This window comes from Solenopsis invicta, unplaced genomic scaffold (genome assembly GCF_016802725.1).
Source record: "Solenopsis invicta isolate M01_SB unplaced genomic scaffold, UNIL_Sinv_3.0 scaffold_321, whole genome shotgun sequence".
NCBI classification, from domain to species: Eukaryota; Metazoa; Arthropoda; class Insecta; order Hymenoptera; family Formicidae; genus Solenopsis; species Solenopsis invicta.
Genome location: NW_024105271.1, coordinates 7,968 through 34,633, shown reverse-complemented (window position 1 = coordinate 34,633; position 26,666 = coordinate 7,968). Strand labels below are relative to the sequence as shown.

Sequence of the window (26,666 nt, the reverse complement as noted above, 5' to 3'; positions counted from 1 at the left end):
CTAGTTATTTTTACAAAGTAACTTTTCCAACCATGATATATGAAGTAATTAAACTTTATATTGAAGGCTGGAGTTTGAGTAAAACATAAAACAAATTTATTCGTTGATCCTTTATACTTCGATTCCTTACACCAAAAATAAGTAGCTTTACAAAATTTTATTTCTTATGCTAAACTTACATAGATCTTGCCTTAGATGTAAGTAACATTTTGGCACACTGCATAAAATTTACATTATAACCTTAATAACCTTCAATAAAAGCTTCATGAAAGCCATTATTCCATATTATATGTGCTATACTCATTTTTACATACAATATGTCTGTTTATACATGTGTTTTACTTAATGCTCGCAACCCATGCGTACGTGTGCGTGCGTGCGTGCGTGCGTGTGTGTGTGTGTGTGTCAAGTATCAAAAGCAACTGGTAGACCCGTTCAGCATTAGTAGCTTTTAAACTTCTAGTGCAGTTGTATCTTGTGATACCTTCAAGGTTATTACAATCTTATTTGATTAAGTTTTTATATACATATTATAGCCAATAAGTGACAAGGATAATCGGGTGTTACCCACAGCAACGTGTTTGTTTGTTGCTGGCATGTTATTTGCAATTATTTCAACGTTGCTATCAGAATTTCAAATCTAGAAACAATCTAATAAAAAAAAACAATATAATACATTAATAAATAAGTAAAATACAGAGTTGTATAATAACGAGAACAAAAGAAAATTGCAAAAGAAAAAAATATATTTAATTTTTAATTCAAGGTAATTTAATAAATACTAGAATGCTCATGCAATTTCATGTAGTTTAATAATTGTGTATTAGTTATTAATGTAATATATATGGTACTCTCTTTAATTTCTATACAAAACCTAAGTGATTGTATTTCTGCATTTTCATTGAAAAATCTTCCTATTTCTAACCCAAGTAGTATTTACTTAAAAATAAATATTTTTTATTTATTTAATCCAACCTAAATGTATTCTTCCCAAAAAATGTATGAAATCATTAAATTGCGCCATTTATAAAGAGAATATGTTGCTCTTTGAAATAATTGCTGTACTACTTTTAACAAATAAAATGCAAGTGATAGTATCTTTATTTTTTAAATAAAATCCAAGTGGTATCTTTAATTCCTTTTTAAATAAAATTCGAGTGATACTATCTGTGTATTTCTATTGAAAAATTTTTCTGTTTTAACCTAAGTAGATGTACATAATTTTAAAAAGTTTCAAAGGAATATATAACATTTAATCTTAAAGAATTAAGGAAAAAACAGAAATGAGAAAGTTTTATTAAAATATAAAATTTTTTAACTACAAAAAATTGCCGCTGCTAGATGTTTAAATATCTAAATAAAATGTTGTAAAATATTTATTATAATAGTTATGGTAACTTAGATAATTATAATAATTTACAATGTTACTTGTAAAAATTATAATGATTTACAATGTTACTTGTAAAAGAAACAAGTGTTGAAGAAATTTACTCATTAACTTACTTCGCGTAATTACTTTATTTTATAACGCATATCTTACAAGTGTTACATTTATCGCATTCTTTCTTATGTCAATTCTTTTCATTGCTTTTCTTATCTAGCAGCGGCAATTTTTTGTAGTTAAAAAATTTTATATTTTAATAAAACTTTCTCATTTCTGTTTTTTCCTTAATTCTTTAAGATTAAATGTTATATATTCCTTTGAAACTTTTTAAAATTAAGTACATCTACTTAGGTTAAAACAGAAAAATTTTTCAATAGAAATACACAGATAGTATCACTCGAATTTTATTTAAAAAGGAATTAAAGATACCTGGATTTTATTTAAAAAATAAAGATACTATCACTTGCATTTTATTTGTTAAAAGTAGTACAGCAATTATTTCAAAGAGCAACATATTCTCTTTATAAATGGCGCAATTTAAAAATTTCATACATTTTTTGGGAAGAATACATTTAGGTTGGATTAAATAAATAAAAAATATTTATTTTTAAGTAAATACTACTTGAGTTAGAAATAGGAAGATTTTTCAATGAAAATGCAGAAATACAATCACTTAGGTTTTGTATAGAAATTAAAGAGAGTACCATGGGTTAGCATAGAAAAATTTCTTTGTTAAAATACAGAAATAGTATCACTTGTGTTTTTAGGTAAAATTAAAGATAAGGTGCGCGCACACACATAAATACCGCCTTTTTTTTACATTTTTTTGAAAAGGTAATTTTGTACTGATATCACGCGTTTTGTAGTGTTAAGCAATAATATACTTTTGTAGACTTAAAGTTAAACGTAATTACCACATAGGTTAGCATAGAAAAATTTTTCTGTTAAAATACACAAATAGTACCACTTGGGTAAATACTACTTGGGTTAGGAATAGGAAGATTTTTCAATGAAAATGCAGAAATAGAATCACTTAGGTTTTGTATAGAATTAAAGAGAGTACCACATGGGTTAGCATAGAAAAATTTCTCTGTTAAAATACAGAAATAGTACCATACGATATACATGCATCACATCACATGAGATGCGCATGACGTGCATAATGCATTATATATCCTCGTTTAACGTTAGTTAGTTGAAAAACAACAAGGATAAATGATGCATCGCATGTTATGTTATGCGTGAATCGCATGTTATGTTATGCATGAAAAGGAACGCACCCATAATCACATAAAACGGCTATAATGAGCACCACTCCGTGTCGAAAACATATACAAGTTTCTCTTAGCGATGATCGGCAAAAAGAATGTCGTCTGTCCCGCAAACCGAGATATATTGCCGATTCAGTTCAGGTTACGGGTTAGGAAAGCCATGATATCACGACAATCATTGTCGCGACACTCGCGGCCATCGTGATGCATCACATGGTTGCATGCGGGCTGATATAGTGTAAAGTCCCTAGAAGTAGAGAGTCTGGACATCTGCCCCTAAAATGTCGGTGATGAATATGTCAGTGTATGTACATATATGTATACATATGTATACCTTATGTGTGTGTATGTTTATCATTGTGTGCACATAAACGTGTTGTATGCTGTTATCGCATTGGCTAAAGAGGATTAAATAAGGATCCGTATTGGTGCTGCCATTTTAGGTGCAGTCCACGTGGAACCCCGAAATGTCCAGACTCTCCACTTCTAGGGACTCTAATATAGTGTAGTAACGAGCGCCACTCGTTACTCGTGTCGAAAAAATGTACTGGACAAGATTCGCTTGGCGACGATAATAATAATGACGTATCTTAAATGTAAATCGTCGAGATTTGGACTTTGCGTCGCGATATCTCCGCTCGTAGGGCACGGAGAGAAAAAATAAAAACACTTTTATTATGCAATTTTCCTCAAGCTATCGATTGAGACTACTCGGAACTTGATCGGTTCAGCCGTTACTGAGATCTGATAATCTCATTATGCTTGAACTCGCTGACTCGCGTAAAAGAGGCGCTGGTCTTTCTCGCTGACGCTGATGATGACGCTAACGCTGATGATGAAAAAAAAAAAAAAAAAAAATACCGCGAGACGCGACCGCGCCTCCTGATTTTGAATAAAGACATTTGAAACAAGTATCAAATGATTAAATAAAAATATACAAACTTAAATTTATTTATTATGTATTTATCTTACTTATTAATTAATCCGATTACAAATGTCTGTAGCCAGAAAAAAAACACGCAGCGCTGAGGCTTTTAAAACTCATGTTGTTAAATAAAACGTACAATAAGCATTAGAATCATTTATATACCTTCCTTCAATCATTTGATACTTCTTTCAAATATCGATTTATATTCAAATTATACATTGCATTAATGATTTGATCAGACAGATCTGGCGCTAGGATAATAACTCCAATAAATCCACACTTGTCGTTCATCAAATGAGTTGCTGCTTTTATTTTAGAATGACAGCACCTTCAGTTTACGATCGGACTTTATTTGCGCCCTATAGAGAGCAAAAACAGGTCCAATTTACCCCACTCTTCTCTATTATATATTTTCTTAATGTCTTAATTTAATTCAATTTTATTACTATAGGTTGTTCGGAAAGTTGTTTCAAATTTTCTATGTATCGCGTTCTGAACTCATATAGAAAATTTGAAGCGAACTTTCCAAACAACCTGATAAAAATAAGATAAGGATTTGCATAATAAAGTATAAATATAGTATACTGAACGTATTAATAAAAAAGCTACTTGTTTTATTTTATAAATACCTAAATAAATTTGCCGTAAATATAACTTTCGACTGGTCATCATGTGAAGTAAACACGTTACTGTCATTTTTAGGTGCTAAAACATCCATTATGTCGTATCAGCGGCTTATGTTTGCTTTGTATCTCTGCCATTCCGTCGTATTCTGTGTATCTACACAATTTCACGGATCTAACGAGGATAACGGATTTCATTTATTACCTGCTTATGCTGTCGCCTCGAGAGCCAATCTTCTCAATTCGACAACATGTGGAATACAATTACATAATTTTCGAGACGCTGTCGATCAACGAATATTGTGGGGCTTGAAAAGTAAGTAAAATTTGTTTAAAACATGATTATATCAATAAACTGAATGCAAAGTCAAGAAAATTAATCAAAATTTCTCATTATTCTATTTTATGTTAAGTTGTTTTATTACGCGAGTTGTTGAAGGTGAGAGTCTAGTTGTCAAAACTGACTTGAATCTCGTTCTTCTATTTTTGTTTATAAAAAATAAAGCAGATAATTATTCATAAACGTAATATTTATAAAATAAGATATATAATACGACTTTATTACATATTTATACAACTAGAAGTAACTCTTTTTCTCTTTCTCAATATTTTAAATAATTATTTTACCTATATACAAAATTATATTTTTAAAGTCATTGATTTTATCCTCAGATATTTTACAATTAAAATATAATTTTTAATGGCAGCCTGCACAAGAGATCCAAGTTCGAACTTTGGTTGAGATGTTATTTTTTGCAATAAAATGCTTTACAGTTTTTTTTTTAGGAGGAGAGGTATTATATATGTATATGCTCCTAAAAGCACCGGCTTCATGACTGTGTTTCAAATCTAACAAATATGCGGTGCAGCAGTTTAAGCTGGAGATTGTAAAAATTAAAAATTATAAGTATTAAGGACCGCTGTGACTAATATACGCATTCTAATATTCTGTTTTAATTTCGTCACTCCAATATAACTTGTTATTGTTTAAAATTTTATTTTTAATTATTTTATATTTAAAAAATTTTTTAAATTATGGTGTGTAATTAATAAGCACAAAATGATTCAGTACAAGTTTCAAACAATAAATTCAATTAATCCAGTTTAAAAAATTGATTCACTAAAAAAGTGAACTTATCTTGAAGTTCAAAATATTATTTATTTGAAGAGATTTAATATAAAAAACTGTTTTATATCAAATTGTTGCGTTATTACAAATTTTTAAGCTTTCTCAATATATGACGCAATGAATTGTTCGTTATTAAAACGGTAAATTGTTCATTATTATGAATTTGAAAAGTGACACTCATCACCTATTTGATTAGATAAGTTTTCAAATATATTCTTTTAGAGAACGGTAAAGCTAAAAGTATATTAAACCCTCTCTTAGATACACAACGTACGTGTCCAATAGAAATTCCCGCATTTACATCTAAACTCTAAATAGTTTTTAACATTATCATAGCATGATAGGAACGATATGAGTATAAGTTAGTTCAAATAAATAATAAAATATCAATAAAAACGTTGTCTTTTACAATTAGTATTATTTCGATTCAATCGAACAATATTTTGTATTAGTAGGGGAGGCCGGGGTAAGATGTTTCTGGGGTACGTTGTTACGGTAGTTATAATTTCAAAATTAAAAAGAATAGCAATATGTTCTAAGTTCTATGATTCTACGTCACAAAACAACAACCGATCACACAAGTGCGGTAACTATTTTAATATCGCAAGTAACGTTTAACTTAATTTACGCCGCGGTCTGTGTAAAAACATGCTCGTAAATAAAATAAGTAAATATTTGTCCATCGTAATTTTTTGGTCTATTTCGCTTATTTAAAGTAGTTCCTATTATTTATTGTGTTTATGTAAATGGATATACGTTCAGAAATATGATACACTAGTATTTATTTGTCCATTTTAATATGTAGGCAAAAAATTGTATCAAGATGTTACATGTGTCAAATGGTTGTTACCGTAATTTGGAGTACTAGTTGTTACCGTAATTTGGAGTACGTTGTTACTCTGGAAAAATTTGCTCTGTCGCATATGTGCAGTTGTCTATATCAATTCTCATTTTATTATAAGATGCGAACATATAACAAAAAACAGAAAAAGTTTTAATGGAATATACAACATTTAATCTCAAAGAATTAAAGTGGAAGCAGAAATGAGAAAATTTTATTAAAATAAAAAATTTTTAAACTACAAAAACTTGACGCTATTAGATATTTAAATATCTATCTAATAATCAAATATTGTAAAGTATAATAGTAACTTAGAAAATTATAATAACTTACAATGTTATTTAAATGTTAAAGAAACTTAATCTGTAACTTACTTCTAATTGTTTTTATAGCGCATATTTTACAAGTGTTACATTTATTGCATTTGTTCTGTCAATTCTTTTCCTTGTTTTTCTTATCCAGTAGCGCCATGTTTTCATAGTTACAAAATTTTTTATTTTAATAAAATGTTCTTATTTCTGCTTTCTTTAAGTTTTTAATATTTAACTTTTTATTGTTTTTCTAAAAGAAGAACAATAAAAGGTTAAGAACAATAAAAAGTTGATTTTTTTTTATTTTATTATTATTTAAATTATGTACGTAAAAAGATCACAAAGATTATTTTAATATTGTTGTCCTAAAAAGCTGATCATTTTTTTATTTTATTATTATTTAGATTAGATTTTTAAATTTATTATTTAGAAGGATCGTAAAGATCATTTCAAAGTACTGATCATAAATACAAATGTTTGTCACAAAAGAATATAGTTTTAAATGTGGTTTATAATTATTATAAACTCTATGATTGTTAACATAATTATAATTAAATATAAATGTCAGTTGTTTAGCTTTAATGTAGCTGATTGTCTCGTTAGCTCATTAAATATTAATTATAAATATAATTCACGTGTTTTGATTTATTAAAAAATGTTTTTTTTTTCTTTAAATGACTGTATCTTTTGGTAACAAGTTACCCCAGTGCAGTAACAACTAACCCCATGAAAGGATAAAACGTTCCTTTCTGACTCTGACACTTATAAATAACTTTGTACAAAAATCAATGATAATATACTACAATTAACCTTATAATCCTAAAATACAATAAATTTGATGATAAATCAGTCAATAGTGAAAGGAACAACAAATTATTTTACTAGTCATTTTTGATATTTTCTTAAAATTGGAAATTTTATCCTCGGTCTCCCCTATACAGGGTGGGAGAAAAATACCGAAACAACAAAATATTTCGAAAACTAAGCATTTTAGAAAAAAATATTTCAGATAAAAGTTGTAGAGTTTCAAAAAATCTATTTAATAATGTTATCAGTTTAACTTTGTATGACGTCACCAAGGTCAGATCACAATCACATTAACTTTTTTAAATAGAACACCCTATTTTTGATTCCAGAATCTAATAGCTGATGTCAAGACCTTTCCAAAGCCCTACAAAAAAGTTTATTTTCGTTGAGTACTTTTCGAATTGTGAAGCTTGAAAGCTACAGTGTACTGTAATTTTCAAGCGTCATAAAAAAAAAATTTGGAAAGTGCTTAATAAAAAATAACTTCTGATTGAAATTTATAAGGTTACAATGGTATCACACAATCTATAGTGTCACATAACACCAAAAACACCCATTTTGCTATCCCTGGAGGGCGAGGAAAAGGAGAGGAGGGGGGCGATAAAATCTTAAATGCCATGTGGGGTTGTGTGAAGGTTCCTTTGAAAGGTTTTTTCGAGACGAGGACAACGCGATGTCGCCAAGGTCTCTACAATGTTTTTTTGTACAGTTATGATCATTTAAACATTGAGATTTTGCAGTAGTGTAAAGTTCAGGACTAAGAAAGATTCTCCGGACTTTCTTTTGCCGACACGTATGGATAAAAGTGCATGTAGGAAGGTATGTGCGATGTGCGTGCTTGTGCAGTAGTTAACGACACCCTCTCTGCTGTGTATGTACGTGTGTGCAAATGTATTTCACAGGAGAGTCAGGGATCCTTTTTTTTTTTACGGAGAGGAAATGCGTTACCGCATACCCCAGGCCCCGGGGGAGGCCTGGTGGTTATGTGGGGCTCTCCCCCGACGGCGACGTGCTCTCCGGATAAAACCTCTCCGAGTATCCTGCCCAGGTCCATGACTGGGGGGCTCCGGGAACGCGTGCAGCATACTTCCGGAGCCCCAAAGAGTCAGGGACCCTATGGTTCGTCAATTCGACAGTAATTAACGACTCTAAATCCCCTTTGCTATGTGTGTGTTTGTGTGTGCACGCGCGCGCCATTTATGAATAGCGCATGTGCTCTCAATTCTTCGTTTCTAGATTCGTGCTTGAAGTTTGGATCACGAATATGGTTGAAATTTCTTTCAATGCCCCTACATTGTGAAATTGATTTTATATAACCTCACATATTTAAGATTTTGTTCACCCTCCCCCCTTTTCCCGCTCAACCCCAGGAATGGCAAAATGGGCGTTTTTGATGTTATGTGTAAATTGTGTAATACCGTTGTAACTCTATAAATTTCAATCAAAAGTTATTTTTCATAAAATACTTTTCGAGTTATGACGCTTGAAAGTTACAGTACACTGTAGCTTTCAATCTTCACAATTTGGAAAGTACTCAACAAAAATAAACTTTCTTGTAGGATTTTGGTCTTGATACCAGCTATTAGATTCTGGAATCAAGAATAGGGTGTTAAATTTAAAAAAGTTAATATGATTTTGATCTGACCTTGGCGACCACATCCAAGGTCAAACTAATAATATCAGTAAATAGATCTTTTGAAACCCTACAATTTTTATTTGAAACACTTTATTAGGGCGAGAGGTTGTGGAAGGAGAACTTGTGCTGATTACGTTGAAAGAAATACTTTATTATAGTTATAAGAACAGAGTAACTTTGAGTCCAATTACAGCATACGAAAACAGCAGAACAAATAATGTATGCAAAAAGTGTAAATTAAAAGAAAAAGGTGATGCAACAGTTAAGTACGACAAGGAAACAAATAGAGTGAGATAGATAGTGACGCTAGTGACGTTGCGAGCGGTGACGCTCGATAGTGAAGGGATCTATTGATATATCGGTTGATCGATAGAGCGAAAAATTGAATTCCTAACACTCTCCCTCAATTTGACGTTTTTTGCCGTGAAAAGACATCAGACTAAACTCACTGACGCAGAACTCGTGTTTTCTTTTTGGTAAGCACTTGGTGAGAACGTCTGCTGGCATCATCTCCGTGGGTGTGTATTTCAGTTTTATGGTCTGGTCCCCCCCTTTTTTTTTTTTTTTTTATATAACGGAGAGGAATGCGTTACCGCATACCCCAGGCCCCGGGGGATGCCTGGTAGTTATGTGGGGCTCTTCTCCGCCGACGACGTGTCGGTGGGGACATACCCATTAAAACCTCTCCGGGTGTCCTGCCCTGGTTCGTGACTGAGGGGCTCCGGGAACGCGTGCAGCATACTTCCGGACTCAGTCGGCCTAGGCCGATTCGACACGCCGGGTGCACCCTAACGTGGGTGCACCCGGCAGGGCTTGATCTGCCCTAGGTCGGGGGAGGGGGACACCAGCCCCCCCCCACCTCTTCCCCTGGTGGTTTGGTGGTAAAGCCCGGGGTATCCGGCCCCCGCCGTAGCCCCGGGCCTCTTCGCGCCGCACTGTAACGGCGGCGCTGTCCTCCTAGCTACCCTGGGGTCGGAGAGGGAGAAACTTCCCTCTCCCCCCAGCCCGGCGAGGCAAAGAGGGGGTACGGCTCCGCGTTACATCGCAGAGTCGTCCCCCCCGGACCGTCACGTCGGGTCTGCCTCGCCGGGTTCACCATTCTTGCGAGGGGCCCCCCTCCTCCCCCGACTGCGCGTCACGAAGGCGGGGCCATCAGCCGCTGGGGAGGAGGGTCTCCCCTTCTCTGTGTTAGCGCCGTCGCTCTCCTCCTCCTCCCTAATTGTGGGAAGGGAGGGGTCGACGGCAGCTGATCTCCCGCACCCCCGCCGCCTTTTGGCTGACGGGCCACTGCGGCCCGAGGAGCGGGGGGCGGTTATGGTCTGGTCCTGAAGTACTTCTCGAATATAGTTATAACGGATGTCTAAATGCTTCGACCTTCCGTGGCAAACAGGATTATGCGCCAACTGTTTTGCTCCTTGATTATTATTGTAAATGATGATCTTGACTAATTTTTCGAAGCCCAGCTCTGTTAGGAAATTGATGAGATACACCTCTTCCTTGGCTGCGTCTGTGAATGCCATATATTCGGCTTCGGTCGAGGAAAGAGCAACAGTTCTTTGTTTTCGCGATTCCCAGAAAATAGCTTCTCCTGCAAGAATAAACGTTATACCAGTATAAGAACGTCTGTCAATTACCCAGTAAACATAATGTTAGCACTGTGTCGGCAAGATGACGCCAGATTCGATCAAGACGTGTTAGCAGATTGAACTGATATCAAATTCTGCTTACGTTCTGTTGACAAAACCTGTTGATATTCTATGTCAGTAGAATGACAGCACCATGCGAGCACGCCGTGCTGTCAGCATATGACGCCAACAGTTTTTGTTTTATTTCTGACAGCAGTTTGCTGACACCGCAGATATTGCAGAGTCTGTGTGAAATCTGTTGCCTTAAATTGATACCAGTCTCCGAATAATCTGTTTGTTCACGTTTGGCTGATAGGGTATGCAATTGCCCCAGTCGGCATCTATGTAGCCGCGAAGACTTTCTCCAGTACCACCGACGAGAGACTATTAAAGACTGCTAACCTTACGGGAGTTTGTGTGACTATTAAATTTTTAATGATAAACTGACAATACAGTACTAATTTTATAATTTATTGTTATCCTGAAGTTTCATAGATATGCTTACGTATTTGTAACCTGAAAATTCTCGATTTTTATTAAAAATTGCAGTTTTGATGTTAACATCCAAGTTTGATAATTGACAGAGATAATAAGTGATCAAAAAGAATTACAATTTTAAAGCAATATACAATGATGTTATTAAATATAAGTATGCATACTTGCTTATGAAGTATTTGTATAATTAAAAAATCAAAATTTTAATAAGGTATCACTCAAATATTTGTATTAACAATCATATAGTCGATAATGTCATCGCTCTTCAATTACCGCCGGGCCCCTGGGGCCCCAGTGACGGCCCCGAAAAATTACCCAGGGTTGACGGTATTTAATAGTTTCTAGTCGGTGCCAGTACGCTTGAAACATAGAGCGTAGTTAATAGTACTCTTCAAATATCTGAGCACGTGTTCTGCGGCCATCCAGTGCTTTCTCCCATGATTGCAATTAAATTGGCTCAATACGTTAACGTGAGCTATATCCGGTCTGGTGCTTAGAGCCAAATACATAAGGCTGCCTATGAGCTCTCTGTAAGGGACTGAGTCGTCCGCATTTTCAGGATCTGCAGCATCCAGTTTGGTGCCACTAACCATTGGAGTGCTAGCGGGTTTACAGTCGGACATTCCGATTTTTTTAGCAAAACTTTAATGTATCCTGCTTGGGAAAGGTGGAAGGAGTCCTCGTTCTGAATGATTTATACTTAAGCAGTAGTCCGCTGGTTCGAGATCCTTAAGAGTGAAGCTCTTCTTCGGTGTGTTGATTATGCCTTTTACCATTGTATGATCCTTCGATGCAATTAGAATGTCATTGCCATATATTAGAATGGTTCTTTCTCTGTATGTATAGACACATGGGTCCGCATTTGTGGGAGTAAGTCCGGCATTTTTGAGTGTGTCAAAAAGTTTTAAGTACCATTGGCGTCCAGATTGGCGTAGTCCGTACTGTGCCTTTTGTAAGAGACAGACTGTGTATCCTTTATGAAGTTGTAACAACAGCATAATCTCAGTTTTGTTTTGAAGCTTTCTCGTAGGTTCAATCTGTATCATTCTTGTGAGCATTTCCTCCAAAAGTTTTGGCGTTTCCATATATAGTGTGGTGTCCATGTTTTCATGCAGGTATGCTGAGGCAACATCTAGTTATGATATTGTCATTCCTTAGTTCAGTTGATAGGGCAACTAATAGTCTCATTAATCCTAGTCTTGCCACTAGCGCAAAAGTGTTTTGAAAAACGATTCCAGGGCGTTGGGAAAAACCTTTGGCAACAATTCGAGCTTTCTTTTGTTCTGATCTTCCATTTCCCCCATATTTATTTTTTAAGACCGTTCGACAACCGACAATGTTACCATTCTTCGGTCTTTTGACTAAATTCCACGTATCATTAGCTACGAGACTATTGACTTTGTCATAAATCGCATCCTTCCATTCTGTAGCATTTGAGCTTGTAACAGTGTCAGAGAAAGAGATCTCTCCCGCAAACAAAGCGTACATTAAATCATGGCTTTCTGCTTCATCTTCTGACGATTCAATTGTTATAAGTGATTGCGTACGTTGTTTGCTCCTGCTTTTTAAGTCGTATTCTTTCGGAAGAGTTGATTTATTTGTTGCTCCTTTTGGGCGTCCCGGTCCTCGTTTGAGAGGTATGGTTACCTCAATCTCAGCTTCTTCTTCTTCATCAACGATGAGTCTTTCTGAAGTTGATTTTGTATGAGATGCGGATCGTGGTCATATCCAATTAGAATTTAGGTTCTTCGATAATTTGGGTCGACGTCCCTCAGAATTTTGAGATGGCCGCTCCTTGTCTCTTCAAAGATGATGTCCTCCGACAATCTTTTTGAGCTAAATTCATTAAAGAATTTGACATCTCTAGAAATGTGAATTTTTTTATCATTTGGGAGCCATACACGATAAGCTTTTGATACTTCTAGGTATCTAACAAAAATGCCTTCCAGGCTTTGAGCTTGGAATTTGCCTTTATTTGGAGATTTATTTAGAGTGAATGCCTTGCAACCGAAAGTTCTGAAGTAACAAATATTTGGGCGTCTACCTGTCCACTTTTTGAAAGGAGTACCAGAGTCCAAGCTTTTGGTGATGCAACGGTTTCTAATATGGTTAGCCGTTGCGATGGCTTCTGCCCAAAATGAAGGTGGTCGTCTAGATTGGATCATCACCGCGCCACCTCTACTAAAGTGCGGTTTTTGCGTTCTGCAACACCATTCTGCTCGGGTGTATGGGTTACTGTTAGACGACAGGGAATTCCGCGTTTTTTGAACAAGCTATCTAGTTCGGAATGACAATATTCCTTCCCATTATCCGATTAAACGGCTTTTATCCTTCGTCCAGTTTGGTTTTCTGCCATCCTCATAAATTCTTGAAACTTGTCTACAACCTCGTTTTTATTTTTCATAAAATATACCTCGCACCAGCGACTATGGTCGTCTATAAAGGTGACAAAGTATCGTGCGCCCCCTTCAGATTTGGTTCGCATGGATCCACATCCGTGTGTATAATATTGAGTAGGTCTGAAGCTCTCTTATTTCCAGTTGGGAATGGGGAGCTTAACAATTTTCTTGCTGCGCATGTTTGGCAATCAATTGAGGTTGATTTTGCTTCTAGTTTTATGCCATTGGCTGCATGCGTTTTCCTTTGCATTGAAATGTCCTAGTCTCTCATGCCAAGTTTTTGTTAGCGATTGTTTATCCTTACTTGCCGTGCATGCTTCCGGGGAAAATTCTTCGGACAGATAAAAAAGATTATTAATGCGTTTGGCTGTTATCTTTGTGTTACCTTGTAAATCCTTGACAAAAACGCAATTTTTAATAAATAGGACTTGATGCTAGTTATCGACAATCTTGGCTACCAATAAAAGGTTTGTTCTCAAATCCGGAACAAATAAGGCATTCGTCAATCTTATGTTTCTTTCTTCGCCATTGACCGTTGTCGTAACTTTTATGTCTCCTGTTGCTTCAACTTTAGTGGTTGTATTATTGGAAAATTTAAATCCGCCGGAAATATTTGTGGTACTGACAAAGAATTACTTGTCGCCGCATAAGTGGAAAGTGCATCCGCTGTCCAAATACTATTTTTTAGACTTGTTGTCGTGATTTATTAATAATGTAGTTTTATTTGTTTGATCCGTCTTCTTATCCGTTTTTGCTTTCTTGAAAAAGCAATTTGCTGCTCTGTGCCCGAGTTTCTTACAATAAATACATCTTATACGTGTATTTGATGATGATTGTTTCCTTTTGTCAGCGTTTCGTAGGTTGGCTTTAGATGCATTAGATTGTTAACCCTTTTGTTTTACAAACAATGTACCGAAAGAGCTATTGGGACTTTTGTTTTCTAGCTTCGCTTTCTTCAACTATTTTAATTTTTAACGTCTCGGCATCTGGCAAATCATCGCGTGATTCTATCGCGCATCAAAAAGTATCAAAACTATTTGGAAGGCTGTACTAAATAATAATTGCTAACATGTCACCATTGATATCTACGTTCATGGATTGTAACTTATCGACCGCATTAAAGAGATCTCTCATTTAAATGATCTTTTACGTTGCCGCCTTTGGGCATTTTATGTAGCATGAGACGCTTTAAAAGAGTTGCCTTACGTGCAGGTTCTTTAGACGCGTAAATCGACTTTAGTTTATCCCAAACATCTTTGGATGTTTCGCAACCACGACTTTGTTTTAATTTGGTTGGATTTATGGATAATATAAAGTCTAACTTAGCTTTACGATCCTCGATGATCCATGCGTTGTATACTGCTTGCGAAGTCGCTCGTGCCGATGCGTCTGTTGAGATGACAGGTCGTAGCTTCTCTCCTGAGATGTATCCCCAAGTGTCATTTCTTATCAATAGTGCCTCTGCCTGAATCCTCCAAGTATCGTAGTTGGTCTTCGATAACAATTTGAGACGAATCGCGTTTATAGCGATTACAGCATACAAAAACAATATACAGCAGAACAAATAATGTATGCAAAAGGTGTAAATTAAAAGAAAAAGGTGATGCAACAGTTAAGTACAACAAAGGAACGAATAGAGTGAGATAGATAGTGACGCTAGTGACGTTGCAAGCGGTGACGCTCGATAGTGAAAGAATCTATTGATATATCGATAGATCGATAGAGCGAGAAATTGAATTCCTAACACACTTTTTTCTAAATGCTTAGTTTTCGAGATATTTTGTTGTTCCGGTACTTTTTCCCCACCCTGTATATATTCTATTATTGTTCTTTTTTTACTTTTTAAAGTGTTTAAAATATCGTACAAAATAATATCGGAAATGTATACTTAATTTCGTTATTATGGTTTGTCATTAAAATTAATGACACAAATTGCAATTGAGTAACTTAATAAAATTGATAAAAAATATCGAGAAATCTGGATAACGTGAGATATTTAAAAGTTGTCTTTCACAATAGTGATTTTGGCTTCAACAATTGATGAAATTTTTTAAAATAATTATCAATCAAAAAATATAATTTGATATTCAATATTTTTGCGTAAATAAACATTATGTATTTTTGTCTTCAAGTATTAGATTCTAGCGGCAATCCTAAACCAGGTTTCTTGTATGGAAACAATTTTTGGCTGGGGAGTCGTAGCCAGTGCCTTGATACAACAAATCGGATTCCTTTTCCCATTGCAGAAAAGCAAATATTAAATAACACACGTTATCGCAATCCACAGAATGAGTTTGCGCCTTTTAAAGTGAATTATATCGTTGCACATTTAAGGCATAATAGTACTCTTCAGTACCACATAGGTACCATGAACTTGAGTTATATACAATCCGAGGTAAGTTTAGTTTCGTGAGATTATATTAGAGCAAATCTCTTTTAAATTAGTGTTTTACTGCAAATCTCTTAATATCCGTTTTATCATCAAATTGTAACAATAACGTTGGTTGAATTTAAAGCACATGTTTTTTTGTATATCTTTCTACATTATTACGATCTAGATAAATCTTAGTTCATCCCAGCAAGAAATGACTCATTGAATTAGTGTCGAATCGACATCGAAAACTTGTTGAAAATTAATCAAAATATTTATTGATTTTGATTTATTTGTGTTACATTTTTCGATGAATTATAGACACAGAATGATTTAATTTCGACTCGAATCGAATACTATTTCCTTACTGCAGCTATATTGAATTGGATTACTAAAGCCTTATTCTTAAGCACATATGAACAACTATCACATACGAAAATAATAGTTTTTCGAATTGGTTCGTATGAATTTAAAAATTAATGCCCTAGAACGAAAAAATAAACAATTGTCTTGTATTATATATTAAGAACAATTAATTTATTCACATTAATTTATTTATGTGTTTAGTAATATTAGTAAAATATATCTAAAATTATTTTTTTGTGCTCATAATATCTACAGAGCCCACTTTTTCCTTTACACTTTACTAAACAAGAGGAATTTAGAAATATTATTTTATTTTTTGATGTTGCATCCGAGCGTGGATCAGACGTGGTGGATTTTGATATTTTTATTATTTTTATTTTAGGTTTTTATATTTTGATTTTATATTAAAATTTTAAATGGGGCTGCTGTCACCAGTCCTGCATTTTGTCCAGGACAAATTATTTATTTTATTAGGTTAGAATATTTGATTATATTTAATAGAGTTTAATGATTATTTAATATTATTTATATTTTATTATATATATATATATATATATATATATATATATATAATAGTATTATTAAAATATTATTAAAATAATCTGTATTAGAAAATAATTTTAATTTGATTAATTTATAGAAGTGTTAACATTATGTAGCAAGCCAATTTACTTTGTAATTAGTGTAAAACAATACTCTGAGAAAGGACCCGAATAAACGTCTGATTCTGATTTTTCTTAAATTTTGTACAGTAATTTGTAACGTCAAAATATAAAGAAGTCTGTCACTTCTCCGAGTATTGTTTTACCTCACTTACAAAGTAAACTGGCTTGCCCGATAATGTTAACATATCTATAAATTAATCAAATTAATTTGCTTAGATGAAGAAAACTTTTCTCTTTGTCTAAGTATAAAAAAAATCAAAAAAAAATTATTTGTTTTTGTTGTTATAAAGTACTCTTCGAGCCATTTAACTTTCATTTATAACATTTTTTTCTATCTTTTATAGTTTTGACGATATACGCTTCGAAAGAAAAAAACCGATTTTCTTCAAAGGAGTGTTTCACCCTTTAAAAGTGCAAAGGGGCACGTATAAAAAAATACGTGTCTCTTATTTTTATCTGCACTACAACATATTAAAAGTTTGTTTAAATCTGAGGCGGACATTTCCATGACTTTTCTTGTCAGTTAAAGTTACGTTAAGATTACCCTTAAACACACCGGTCCTGTAAAATACGGAAACACATTTTTGGGTCTGGGAGACTTTTACAATTTTGAGAAGCTATAACTTTGATTACAATCAATATTTCTCTACAATTTTTTTTAAATAAAAGTTCAGAATCTCAGGAGTGTGACTGCACAATCGACATTGCCGAAAAATAATTTATTGTGAAGTTATAAAAAAAAAACCAAGCAAAAATGAAAAATTGGTCACAAATCCACTTTTCCTTCAAAAAATCATATCTTTGCAACAAAAAACTTTTAAGGACTTTCAAATACGGCGTTTTAAAGCTAAAGAGTCACATTTTCAAAATAAAATTTGGTAAAGTCATTCCTTTTAAAAAGTATAATTATGTAACATGAAGAATATGAGGTATTTTTGGGCATCTAAAAATCCACTATTTTTTTAAATCATATCTTTGCAACAAAAAACTTTTAAAAACTTTACAATACGGCATTTTAAAGCTAAAGATTCATCTTTAAAAAAAAAAAAAATTATATCATTGTTATTTCTATTAAACAAAGTACTTATGTAACAAGGCGAATATGAGATATTTTTGATTAAATCGTATCTAAAATTGAAAATTGATATGTTTTATGATATATTTTGGAAAATTCCAATTTTAGACAGAGTATATACGAGTAACATCCGTGAACCGACCTGTTGAAACGTATTTTGTCCATCTTTTTTCTGTAAAATATTCACAAAAAAGTTTCACTTACACACTATATGAGTCGCATTGACCCTAACAAAACTTTGCTGCCGTGCCGTTCGAATTCTAGTTGACCAAAAAAGTTGATTAACTATATCAATCGAAAGAGGAGAATTCAAATTTTTTTTACGTCTTGGTCCGAACTTTCTATCTCATTTCGTCTTCACACAGAAAGCGTTCGAAACTTTATATGGGGTCTCTCAGACCAACTTGCGTGTTTAAGGGTTAAGTTAAAATAAAAGTTAATTTCAAAAATCATTATTTATATAAAAATAGAATATCGTAATTTTTAAAAATTGCATTATTATAATAACCAAACAATTATAGTATTATCAATTATAAATTATTAAATACATTTTTTGTTTTATTTATAAATTAAGTTTATATGAAATAAGAAAGAAATATTGTTTTTTATATAGACATTTATTGCTTCTTTTACATTTTATAATAAAAAAATTAAAAATATAATTTTAAGTATGTAGTGTAAAATATAACCTTTTATATATACAATGTATATATAATATATCAATAAAATATAATTCTATTTAAAAGTTTATAATTATTAAAGTAATTAAAGTATTATTATTGAAGTATTAAAGTTATTAAATTTTAATATGATTATTTCAAAGTAATCAGTTAATTTTTCTCGTAAATCATGAACCAATATTCATACCAATAGTAAATATGCTTAAACATTCGTTCTTCATGTGCTGAGAATGGTATCGTTGTATTATATTATCATTTATACAGATGAAAAGAATAATTGTTGCTGAGATCTAATAATTAACTTAAAAAAAGTTAATAATTAATGTTTAAAAATAACTAGTTAAAGTTAAAAATTAATGCATTTAAAATTAACTAAATTAAGTTAAAGGTAATTAACTTTTTAAATTTTTGTTTAACATTTAACTTTTTAACTAGATTCTACACAAGCCTGTCAAATCGTCATCGAAATGATGAAATATCGATGTTCTTATAGAATATATTAGGAGTATAAATAAGTTTCCGTCGTTTTTTATCAAAAATTGGGCATTTATTGTGAAAGAACGGTACCTAATGTTTTATTCGAAGTATTGTCCATCGCTAGCCACTACTTTTTCCCATCTTTCTGGCAGCATACGGATACCGCGTCGGAAGAATGCTTCATCTTTGGAGCTATCCACAAATCGACCCACTTTTTTGTATCTTCATATGATGTGAAGTGTTGCTCAGACAGGCCATGCGCCATCAATCGAAACAGGTAGTAATCAGAAGGAGGAATGTCTGGTGAATACGGCGGGTGGGGTAAAACTTCCCAATTGAGTGTTTTCAGGTAGGTTTTGACCGGCGCTGCAACATGTGGACGAGCATTATCATGCAGAAGAATAACTTTGTCGTGTCTGGAGTAGTAGTGGGCACGTTTTTCCTTGAGTACTCGGCTCAATCTCATCAATTGTGTTTGGTAGAGAGCCCCAGTAATGGTTTCATTCGGTTTGAGCAACTCATAATACACGACACCAAGCTGATCCACCAAATACACAACATGAGCTATTTTCCATGAATGTTCGGCTTGGCTGTCGATGTTGAAGCATGGCCAGGTGGTCCCCGTGATTTCTTCTTCTTTGAGTTATCGTAGTGGATCCATTTTTCATCACCAGTGACTATACGATGCAAAAAACCCTTTTGTTTATGCCTGGCAAGCAGCATTTCACATGTGAAAAATCGGCATTCAACGTTTCTCGGCTTCAGTTCATATGGAACCCAGTTTCCTTGTTTTTGACTCATTTCCAATGATTTTAAACGATGTGAAATTGCTGGTTGAGTCACTCCTAATGTAAGTGCAAGTGCTTCTTGCGTTTGGCACAAATCTTCATCTAATAATGTTTCCAATTCCGCGTCTTCGTACACTTTCGGCATTCCGCTACGTTCTTTGTCTTCAACGTCAAATTCACCGTTCTTAAACTTGTGAAACCACTCACGGCAACTTCTCTCCCTTAAGGCAGCCTCACCATATGCTTCTACAAGCAATCGATGCGCCTCGGCTGCAGATTTCTTCAAATTAAAGAAGTAAATCAAAAGTTCCCGCAAATGACGCTTATTCGGCTCAAAACTCAACATATTTGCACGAAAAAAGATATATGATGCTGATACAAAATCGCTAATATTTTAAGGTTATGTTGTTGCCAGATGTCCAACCTTACGATATAACGTTTTGCAACAGACAATTCAACCATAACATACTAGTGGCGCCATTTTTTGTGAAACGGCCAAAACTTATTTATACTCCTAACTTTTTTCTTTAGGAATCTGTTGAATACGTGTTACAATTAATCTTTCTTTAAAAATATCTTATATAAAACACAGTTTTCGGAACAAACTTAAAATTTCAAGTGATTTCAATGTTTTCGATGTAATATTGATGATTTCCACATCGATTCTCGTCCATTTTTTGCTGGGTTTAAATTTAATGTAAGAAAATCAAAGTAATTTGTTGCTAACATAAACGATACTAAAACATACAAGTTAGTCGATTAGGTCATTCATCTAATTTTATAAATAACAAAAAGAAAAAATTACACTAAAATTGACATACATATTATAACTCGTTCATATACCTATATAATGTAAACTTTCGACGATATTTCTCTAATAAATATTCAAATTTCTTTATAATTAAAAATTACAAAAACTATTAAAAAAATATCAAAAAATAATAACAATGCATCTTGTTAGTATTGTATCTGATATTACTGTATGTTATATAGAAGATTTTGCTTTAGGATGTAATTACGCTTGGCCTCTGTTTGCCCGCGTCTTGTTCCAAGAATGATATAAGCTTCATTCTGGACAGAATATTTCGTGACAGAGCTCTTTTAATTAATGATCTGTATTCCGCGGACCTCAGCCTAATCCAGGTAAAAATTTTAAAGGACGATCATCAATGGCTATTAAGTGGTGCGGTACCCGTTATATGGTATGTCGAAAAATGTCTGAAATATGACCAAACTAACATTACATTTCAAATAATAACATATAGTACATATATTAAATTAAATATTTTCCGAAAATCTTAGAAAGCAATGGAAAAGAATACTTACATATTAATTTTATTTTTTCAGTATTGTTTTAGCACTCATTTTTTTGATGATAAGCAGCACAATATACGATATATTCATATATCAAAAATATTTACTAAAGAATAAAACTCCCATTAGTAAGTATGTGTATAAAACTTCTTTTCTGGCACTAGACTACCTAATATTGATCTTATACCGTATTCCTCGTATTCTTAAAATATCTTTCTATAAAATTTCATTAAAATGATATTGATTTCATAAATTGCTCAAGTAATAGCAACTTACATAGAGCATAAGCGTGATTTTCTTTAAGAATACGAGGGAGATTTTTATATCAATATAGATACCAAAAATTTATAATTATGATTTAGGTGTGGTTGAGGAAATAGAAATGCAAAAGAAGATAGATTCATCAACACCACGTGAGAAAAGTAGAATTAAGGAAGTATTAATCTGTTTTTCCATTTATACTAATACAAAAAGTATATTTAACACAAAAGTAAGTCCCAATGAGATACCTGTTATACACGGCTTAAGATTTCTGACCATGTTTTGGATAATTTTGTGCCACTCCTTACTTTTTATGGTAGATTTTATCGGTAAGTACATTAAAATGAAAATTATAGAATTGGTTATTTATGTCTTTTAACGTATCATTTTCCAAATGTGCATAACGAACAACATTTCATACACGTGTGTAGATAATAAAGTATGGTTTTTGAGAATATCGGAAAGTTTCTTCATTCAAGTGCTAAGCAACGGATACCTGTCAGTAGATACTTTCTTCTTTTTAAGTGGATTTTTATTGGCATACACATATTTAAAAAATAAAACAAAGGAAAAACAGAATATATCATTTAATTATGGGGCAAAGCTGAAGGAATTTTCTGTCAACGTAATAAGAAGATTTATCCGGTACGTTTTTCCATTTTAATTTGCATAGACAATGAACAATGACAATGTTATAAGTGTAGATAGCATTAACGGCACAGTAATGAGCAAAATAAAAGAATACGATTTAATAATTTAATTTAACACATCTAGATAATAATGAATGCTCCTTTCGTGTTTTTTAAAATTACATCTAAAAATATATTTTTAGATTGACACCGCCTTACATGGTGATGTTAGGAATAGTGCAATTAAACTCGACTTGGTACGACAAGACCTCGCAATTCTACGTAGGTCAAGAAAAATCGCACGAAACTTGCGCGAAATATTGGTGGAGGAATTTCTTATACATCAATAATCTGTTCGATTACAATACAATGGTATAAACCACTGGTTAAATCAAATTTTATTATATATTTGTTTAAGATTATGCTCGGAAGTATGTAAAAGGTTACTTTAAATTGTTGATGGAATTTTTTTATTTTCTCACAGTGCATGTCCTGGAGTTGGTATCTAGCTAGTGATATGCAATTCTTTATAATCGGTCAGGCGCTCTTGATTTTGTCGTCTATGTAAGTTAAACAATTGTTGAACTAAAAAAAGAAGTAATTTTGCAATATTAAAATATTTTATTTCTTCCTTTGTTTCTCAAATACTTCAAAATGTTTATGTGTTTAAAGAGAACAGAAATAAAACATTTTAATATCTCAAAATTGAATGTTTCTTCTTTTAAGCGTGATCAAGAGATATTACACACATATTTACTGTGCATAAATCCGAATAAATATAAACTGCTTTCAGATATTTTTACACAGCTGTTGCCGTACTAAGTATGCTTCTAATAGGCTCAATACTACTAAGCGGTTATATTTCGTATAGTAATGAATATGTTCCGACGTAAGTTGCAAAGTCATCTTATTAATCGTAAGAGTAATTAAATAAATGTGTGCATTTCTGTTATCGCAGCATTGATGAATATGATAGACTTTCAAATAGCTTATACTTTCCACCGTGGGTTCGAATTGGTCCATATATTATTGGAATGATTACAGGATATATTATAGTGAGACTAAACAAAAAGTTAAATTTAAAACAGGTAGAGTATTACTTACATACTTTTAAATATGTATAAAGAATTATTATATATATATTATATATATATATATATATATATGTATTTTAGACAGAAAGTTTGAAAACATAAACAATAGTTGGAATAGCTATAAAGTATGTAAATTACTGAATCATCTTTAAAAAAAACATGTAAAGAATAACAATTAGAGATCGTTATTTATAATAAAGCAGAAAACAGATTTACTTATTTAACTCTAGATTTAAATTATAACATTTTTAATATAATGTGCAAAATTTCAGAATACTGTAATTTTATTTTGGATTTTTGGAGCTGCTTGCAATATTTCCATTTTATTCGGCTTGTACAACCGAAATATATCTATTTTGTCTACTGCCATCTACGTTGCATTGAGCAGAACAGTGTGGGCCATAGGTATAGCATGGCTTGTAATTGTCTGCTTTACTAAGCACGGAAGTTAGTATAAGAGTTTAATAATTTATTGATAAATTTTATATTATAATTAGCATAATTTTATTCTTATTTATCAAACACTTGACTTCATTACAGGCATCGTTAAGAAACTGTTGTCATTTAAAATCTGGATTCCTGTTAGCAGATTAACATACTGTGCTTATCTTCTGAATCCTTTTATCATAAATTCAATTAATCTGAACAGTGAAACATCTGCTCATGTAGAGATTCTGTCCATGGTAAATGCATGAACAATGAAAACTTCGACATCGACAAAAAAACCGCTTATTATCACAATTTTTATTTTTAGTTCACCACATCTATAGGATATATTGGAATTATTTATTTCTGTGCATACGGATTGTCCTTAATGGCAGAATTGCCGTTTACCACATTAATGCAAACATTCATCCGGTCTCAGAGGAAAAATGTAAAAATCGTAAGATTATCATTTTGCAAACGTGAATGCGAAATGCAATAATATATGTATATACATTCCCAGATAGCACATGGACATCCATTGGACATCAATCAAACATCCGTCTGTAGACATTGGGACGTCCAATGGATACTTAATTAGGGTCTAATGGATGGACGTCTGATGGGCGTCCATTCGAGGTACGTTTGCAAATCTGCCGGACGTCCATTGGACATCCAAGACAAGTCATATTTTTACAATGAAACACATAATAACAGAATAACATGCACGACAACATCTCATCGGTCACGTTTCATGTATAACAGTTCTAATTTTGCCCGCGGAATATCGCTACTGTCAACTCGGAGTTCTCGGCTGAGAAATCAAGAGTCTTAATAGACGCCCAAAATCGGACATAGGATGGATGTCCATTTCATGTCCATGGACGTGTGGATCTAAAACGGATGTCCATAGGATATCCTGTGCTAACTGGGTTGTTACGTCTGGCGCATAAAAATTTCTTTCTTTTTTCGAACTATCCGTATACATAAAATATTAACTTTTAAACCGTAAAACAATTGCTTGTACATCCTGTTTGCAGCCAAAGGCTAATGTGGTAGCATTGCGGAGGTGTATCTCAAAACAAGGAAAACGTCCCGCTGATGAACCAAGAGGGACAGCACCAGGTTTGAATGACACGGACGATGAGCGGAAGCGAGTATCGACAGGGAGAGGACTCCCAGAGATGACGATGACAGGAATCAACCACAGTTTAGCAACAACCTAACCACACTGTTGTGCGAGAGCGTAATTCAAATACCGCGCGTTCCGGTTACCCTAGACTAAACGTGCCATGCCACGAGCGAGTGAACGCAAGTAAAGTCATTTAATTAATAAAATATCGCAATTCATAAAGCTCAATGTATTAGGATTTGGAGCCAAAATGGCGTCGGAAAGTGTAAAGAATGCACACTTTCATAATGTATCTCACACATTAAGAGGATGCTATAGTGACCGAAGAACTTTCTCGACGTTGGCATTGCAGATTATGTTTCGAGGAAGACCAGGCTCTTTGTCTAATGCATAAACCTGTCTTTGTTTTTCGATTATTTTGCCATCTCCGAAAAGACTTATCAACTACAGTCACTACTCTGCTTGCCATTGTTTACGTGCGCTAAGCGAAATTTGTACACGTACAGCTGTTTACATGTTAAACTTTTTTGTTAGGTTTTTGACTGGAACGACACACAGTCAGTGTTGTTCGTTAGAGTTTTCTAAAGTGCGGCCCTCTCATTTCATACATACGAGCTACAGAACGTTAGTAAATGACAAAAGTTAACCTCGGTTGACAGATCCACGAGCCGAAAATAAATAAATTTTTAACTTTTTGTTCGATTTTCTCATAAAATTTACCAGTCCGCACTTTGTTTTGGTGCGTACTTTTGTTCTGTAAAAGGATTTTGTGATCTGTAGAGCCAATTCGAAAATTAATGAACACTGTAATGTGTCAGTAATTCCCGTCACTATAGCATCCTCTTAAGTGCAATTATTTACCATGAAACACCGTGAGATGTGTGAGATCTATTGTGTTATTGTTGTACTCTGAGAAATAAAACGATATTAAACATTTAAAAACATGCCTAATTTCGAATAAATTAAAACTTTTAGATTTTATAAGAATGTTTTTAAATTATTGTCGTACAGACTTTGTGCCCTCATGCCACAATATTGTTTTTAAACTTATCAAAACATTTATTATAGCACGCATCCATTTTTCCTTAAAAAAAGAAAATATTAATATTAACGAATTGAACACATATAATAGTAGAAGCGTTGCAATGAAATCCTATGTGAATAAGAACCATTGTAAATAAAATTGATTTATATAATTTATGATTTCCTTTCTTATTTAAATCAAGATGTGTAATAGGCATGGTGCTCCCGTAAGTGGAAAACGTTAGGCAATAGAAAGAGAAAGAATATGAGTATGGCATCTTTATCTTTGTCTAATGTTGCGCGCGCATCAAGCTGAATGGAGCTGAGTGGGGAGGTATTGTATTGAGACTATTGAGGGGAAGTTTATCCTTCAACATGGTTGTAGCTGGTTGTGGTAAAAATTTATTAATCTTGCATATAATTTTTATGCATTTATTCTGACTTCGAATCATCATTCGATACTTTCTCTCTTGTTTGATTTTTGGAGACATCACTCTTAGAGGAAGTCCGCAGCTACATGACTAAAGAAGACGAGGAATTTAATAAGCAAAGCGCTGTGACATAATAGAGAATAAAATGACAAATACGTGTGTTGTGTGCAAAAAACAATCTATTCCGTTTGATACATCTCGAAGTTTTCACAAGTAAGTTTAACAAATATTGATAAATTTATTTTTTGCTTAAAAAGTACAAAAAAAAAACGGATAAGAAATAATAGAAACGTATAAAAATTTAATAGAAATCTTATGTAATTTTATCTGAACCTATAGTTTCTATCAAATTTCTATATATTTCTATCATTTCTTTTTCGACTTCTTTTTTTCATCCTCTCCACTTGACTGCGAAAATCAACAGCGCATGCGCGATTAAACAAGGATGCTGAAACCTTCTCGTTCTCTGTCTCTTTCTATTAGCTCAC

The 26,666-nt window shown here is 33.2% G+C and overlaps 1 protein-coding gene across 7 annotated transcripts; it reads left to right on the top strand.

Moving 5' to 3' along the window:
- LOC105206986 (nose resistant to fluoxetine protein 6) lies at window positions 1-24,839 on the top strand. Of its 7 annotated transcripts, none has more exons than XM_039459339.1 (16): window positions 3,562-3,961; window positions 4,286-4,522; window positions 15,582-15,844; window positions 20,880-21,073; window positions 21,219-21,313; window positions 21,548-21,775; window positions 21,878-22,091; window positions 22,279-22,447; window positions 22,560-22,639; window positions 22,869-22,964; window positions 23,034-23,163; window positions 23,442-23,616; window positions 23,710-23,852; window positions 23,924-24,043; window positions 24,116-24,231; window positions 24,358-24,765. In XM_039459339.1, exons 2-15 carry the CDS (start codon window positions 4,303-4,305, stop codon window positions 24,191-24,193), a joined length of 2,205 nt encoding a protein of 734 aa, XP_039315273.1. In that variant the 5' UTR covers window positions 3,562-3,961; window positions 4,286-4,302; the 3' UTR covers window positions 24,194-24,231; window positions 24,358-24,765. The 7 variants fall into 7 exon arrangements, with proteins under 7 accessions (XP_039315270.1, XP_039315273.1, XP_039315274.1 ...); XM_039459340.1 differs by having other exon boundaries at window positions 24,633-24,760; XM_039459336.1 differs by lacking the exons at window positions 3,562-3,961; window positions 24,116-24,231 and adding an exon at window positions 1-491 and having other exon boundaries at window positions 23,924-24,052; window positions 24,633-24,839.
- The last annotated feature ends 1,827 nt before the right edge of the window (window positions 24,840-26,666 follow it).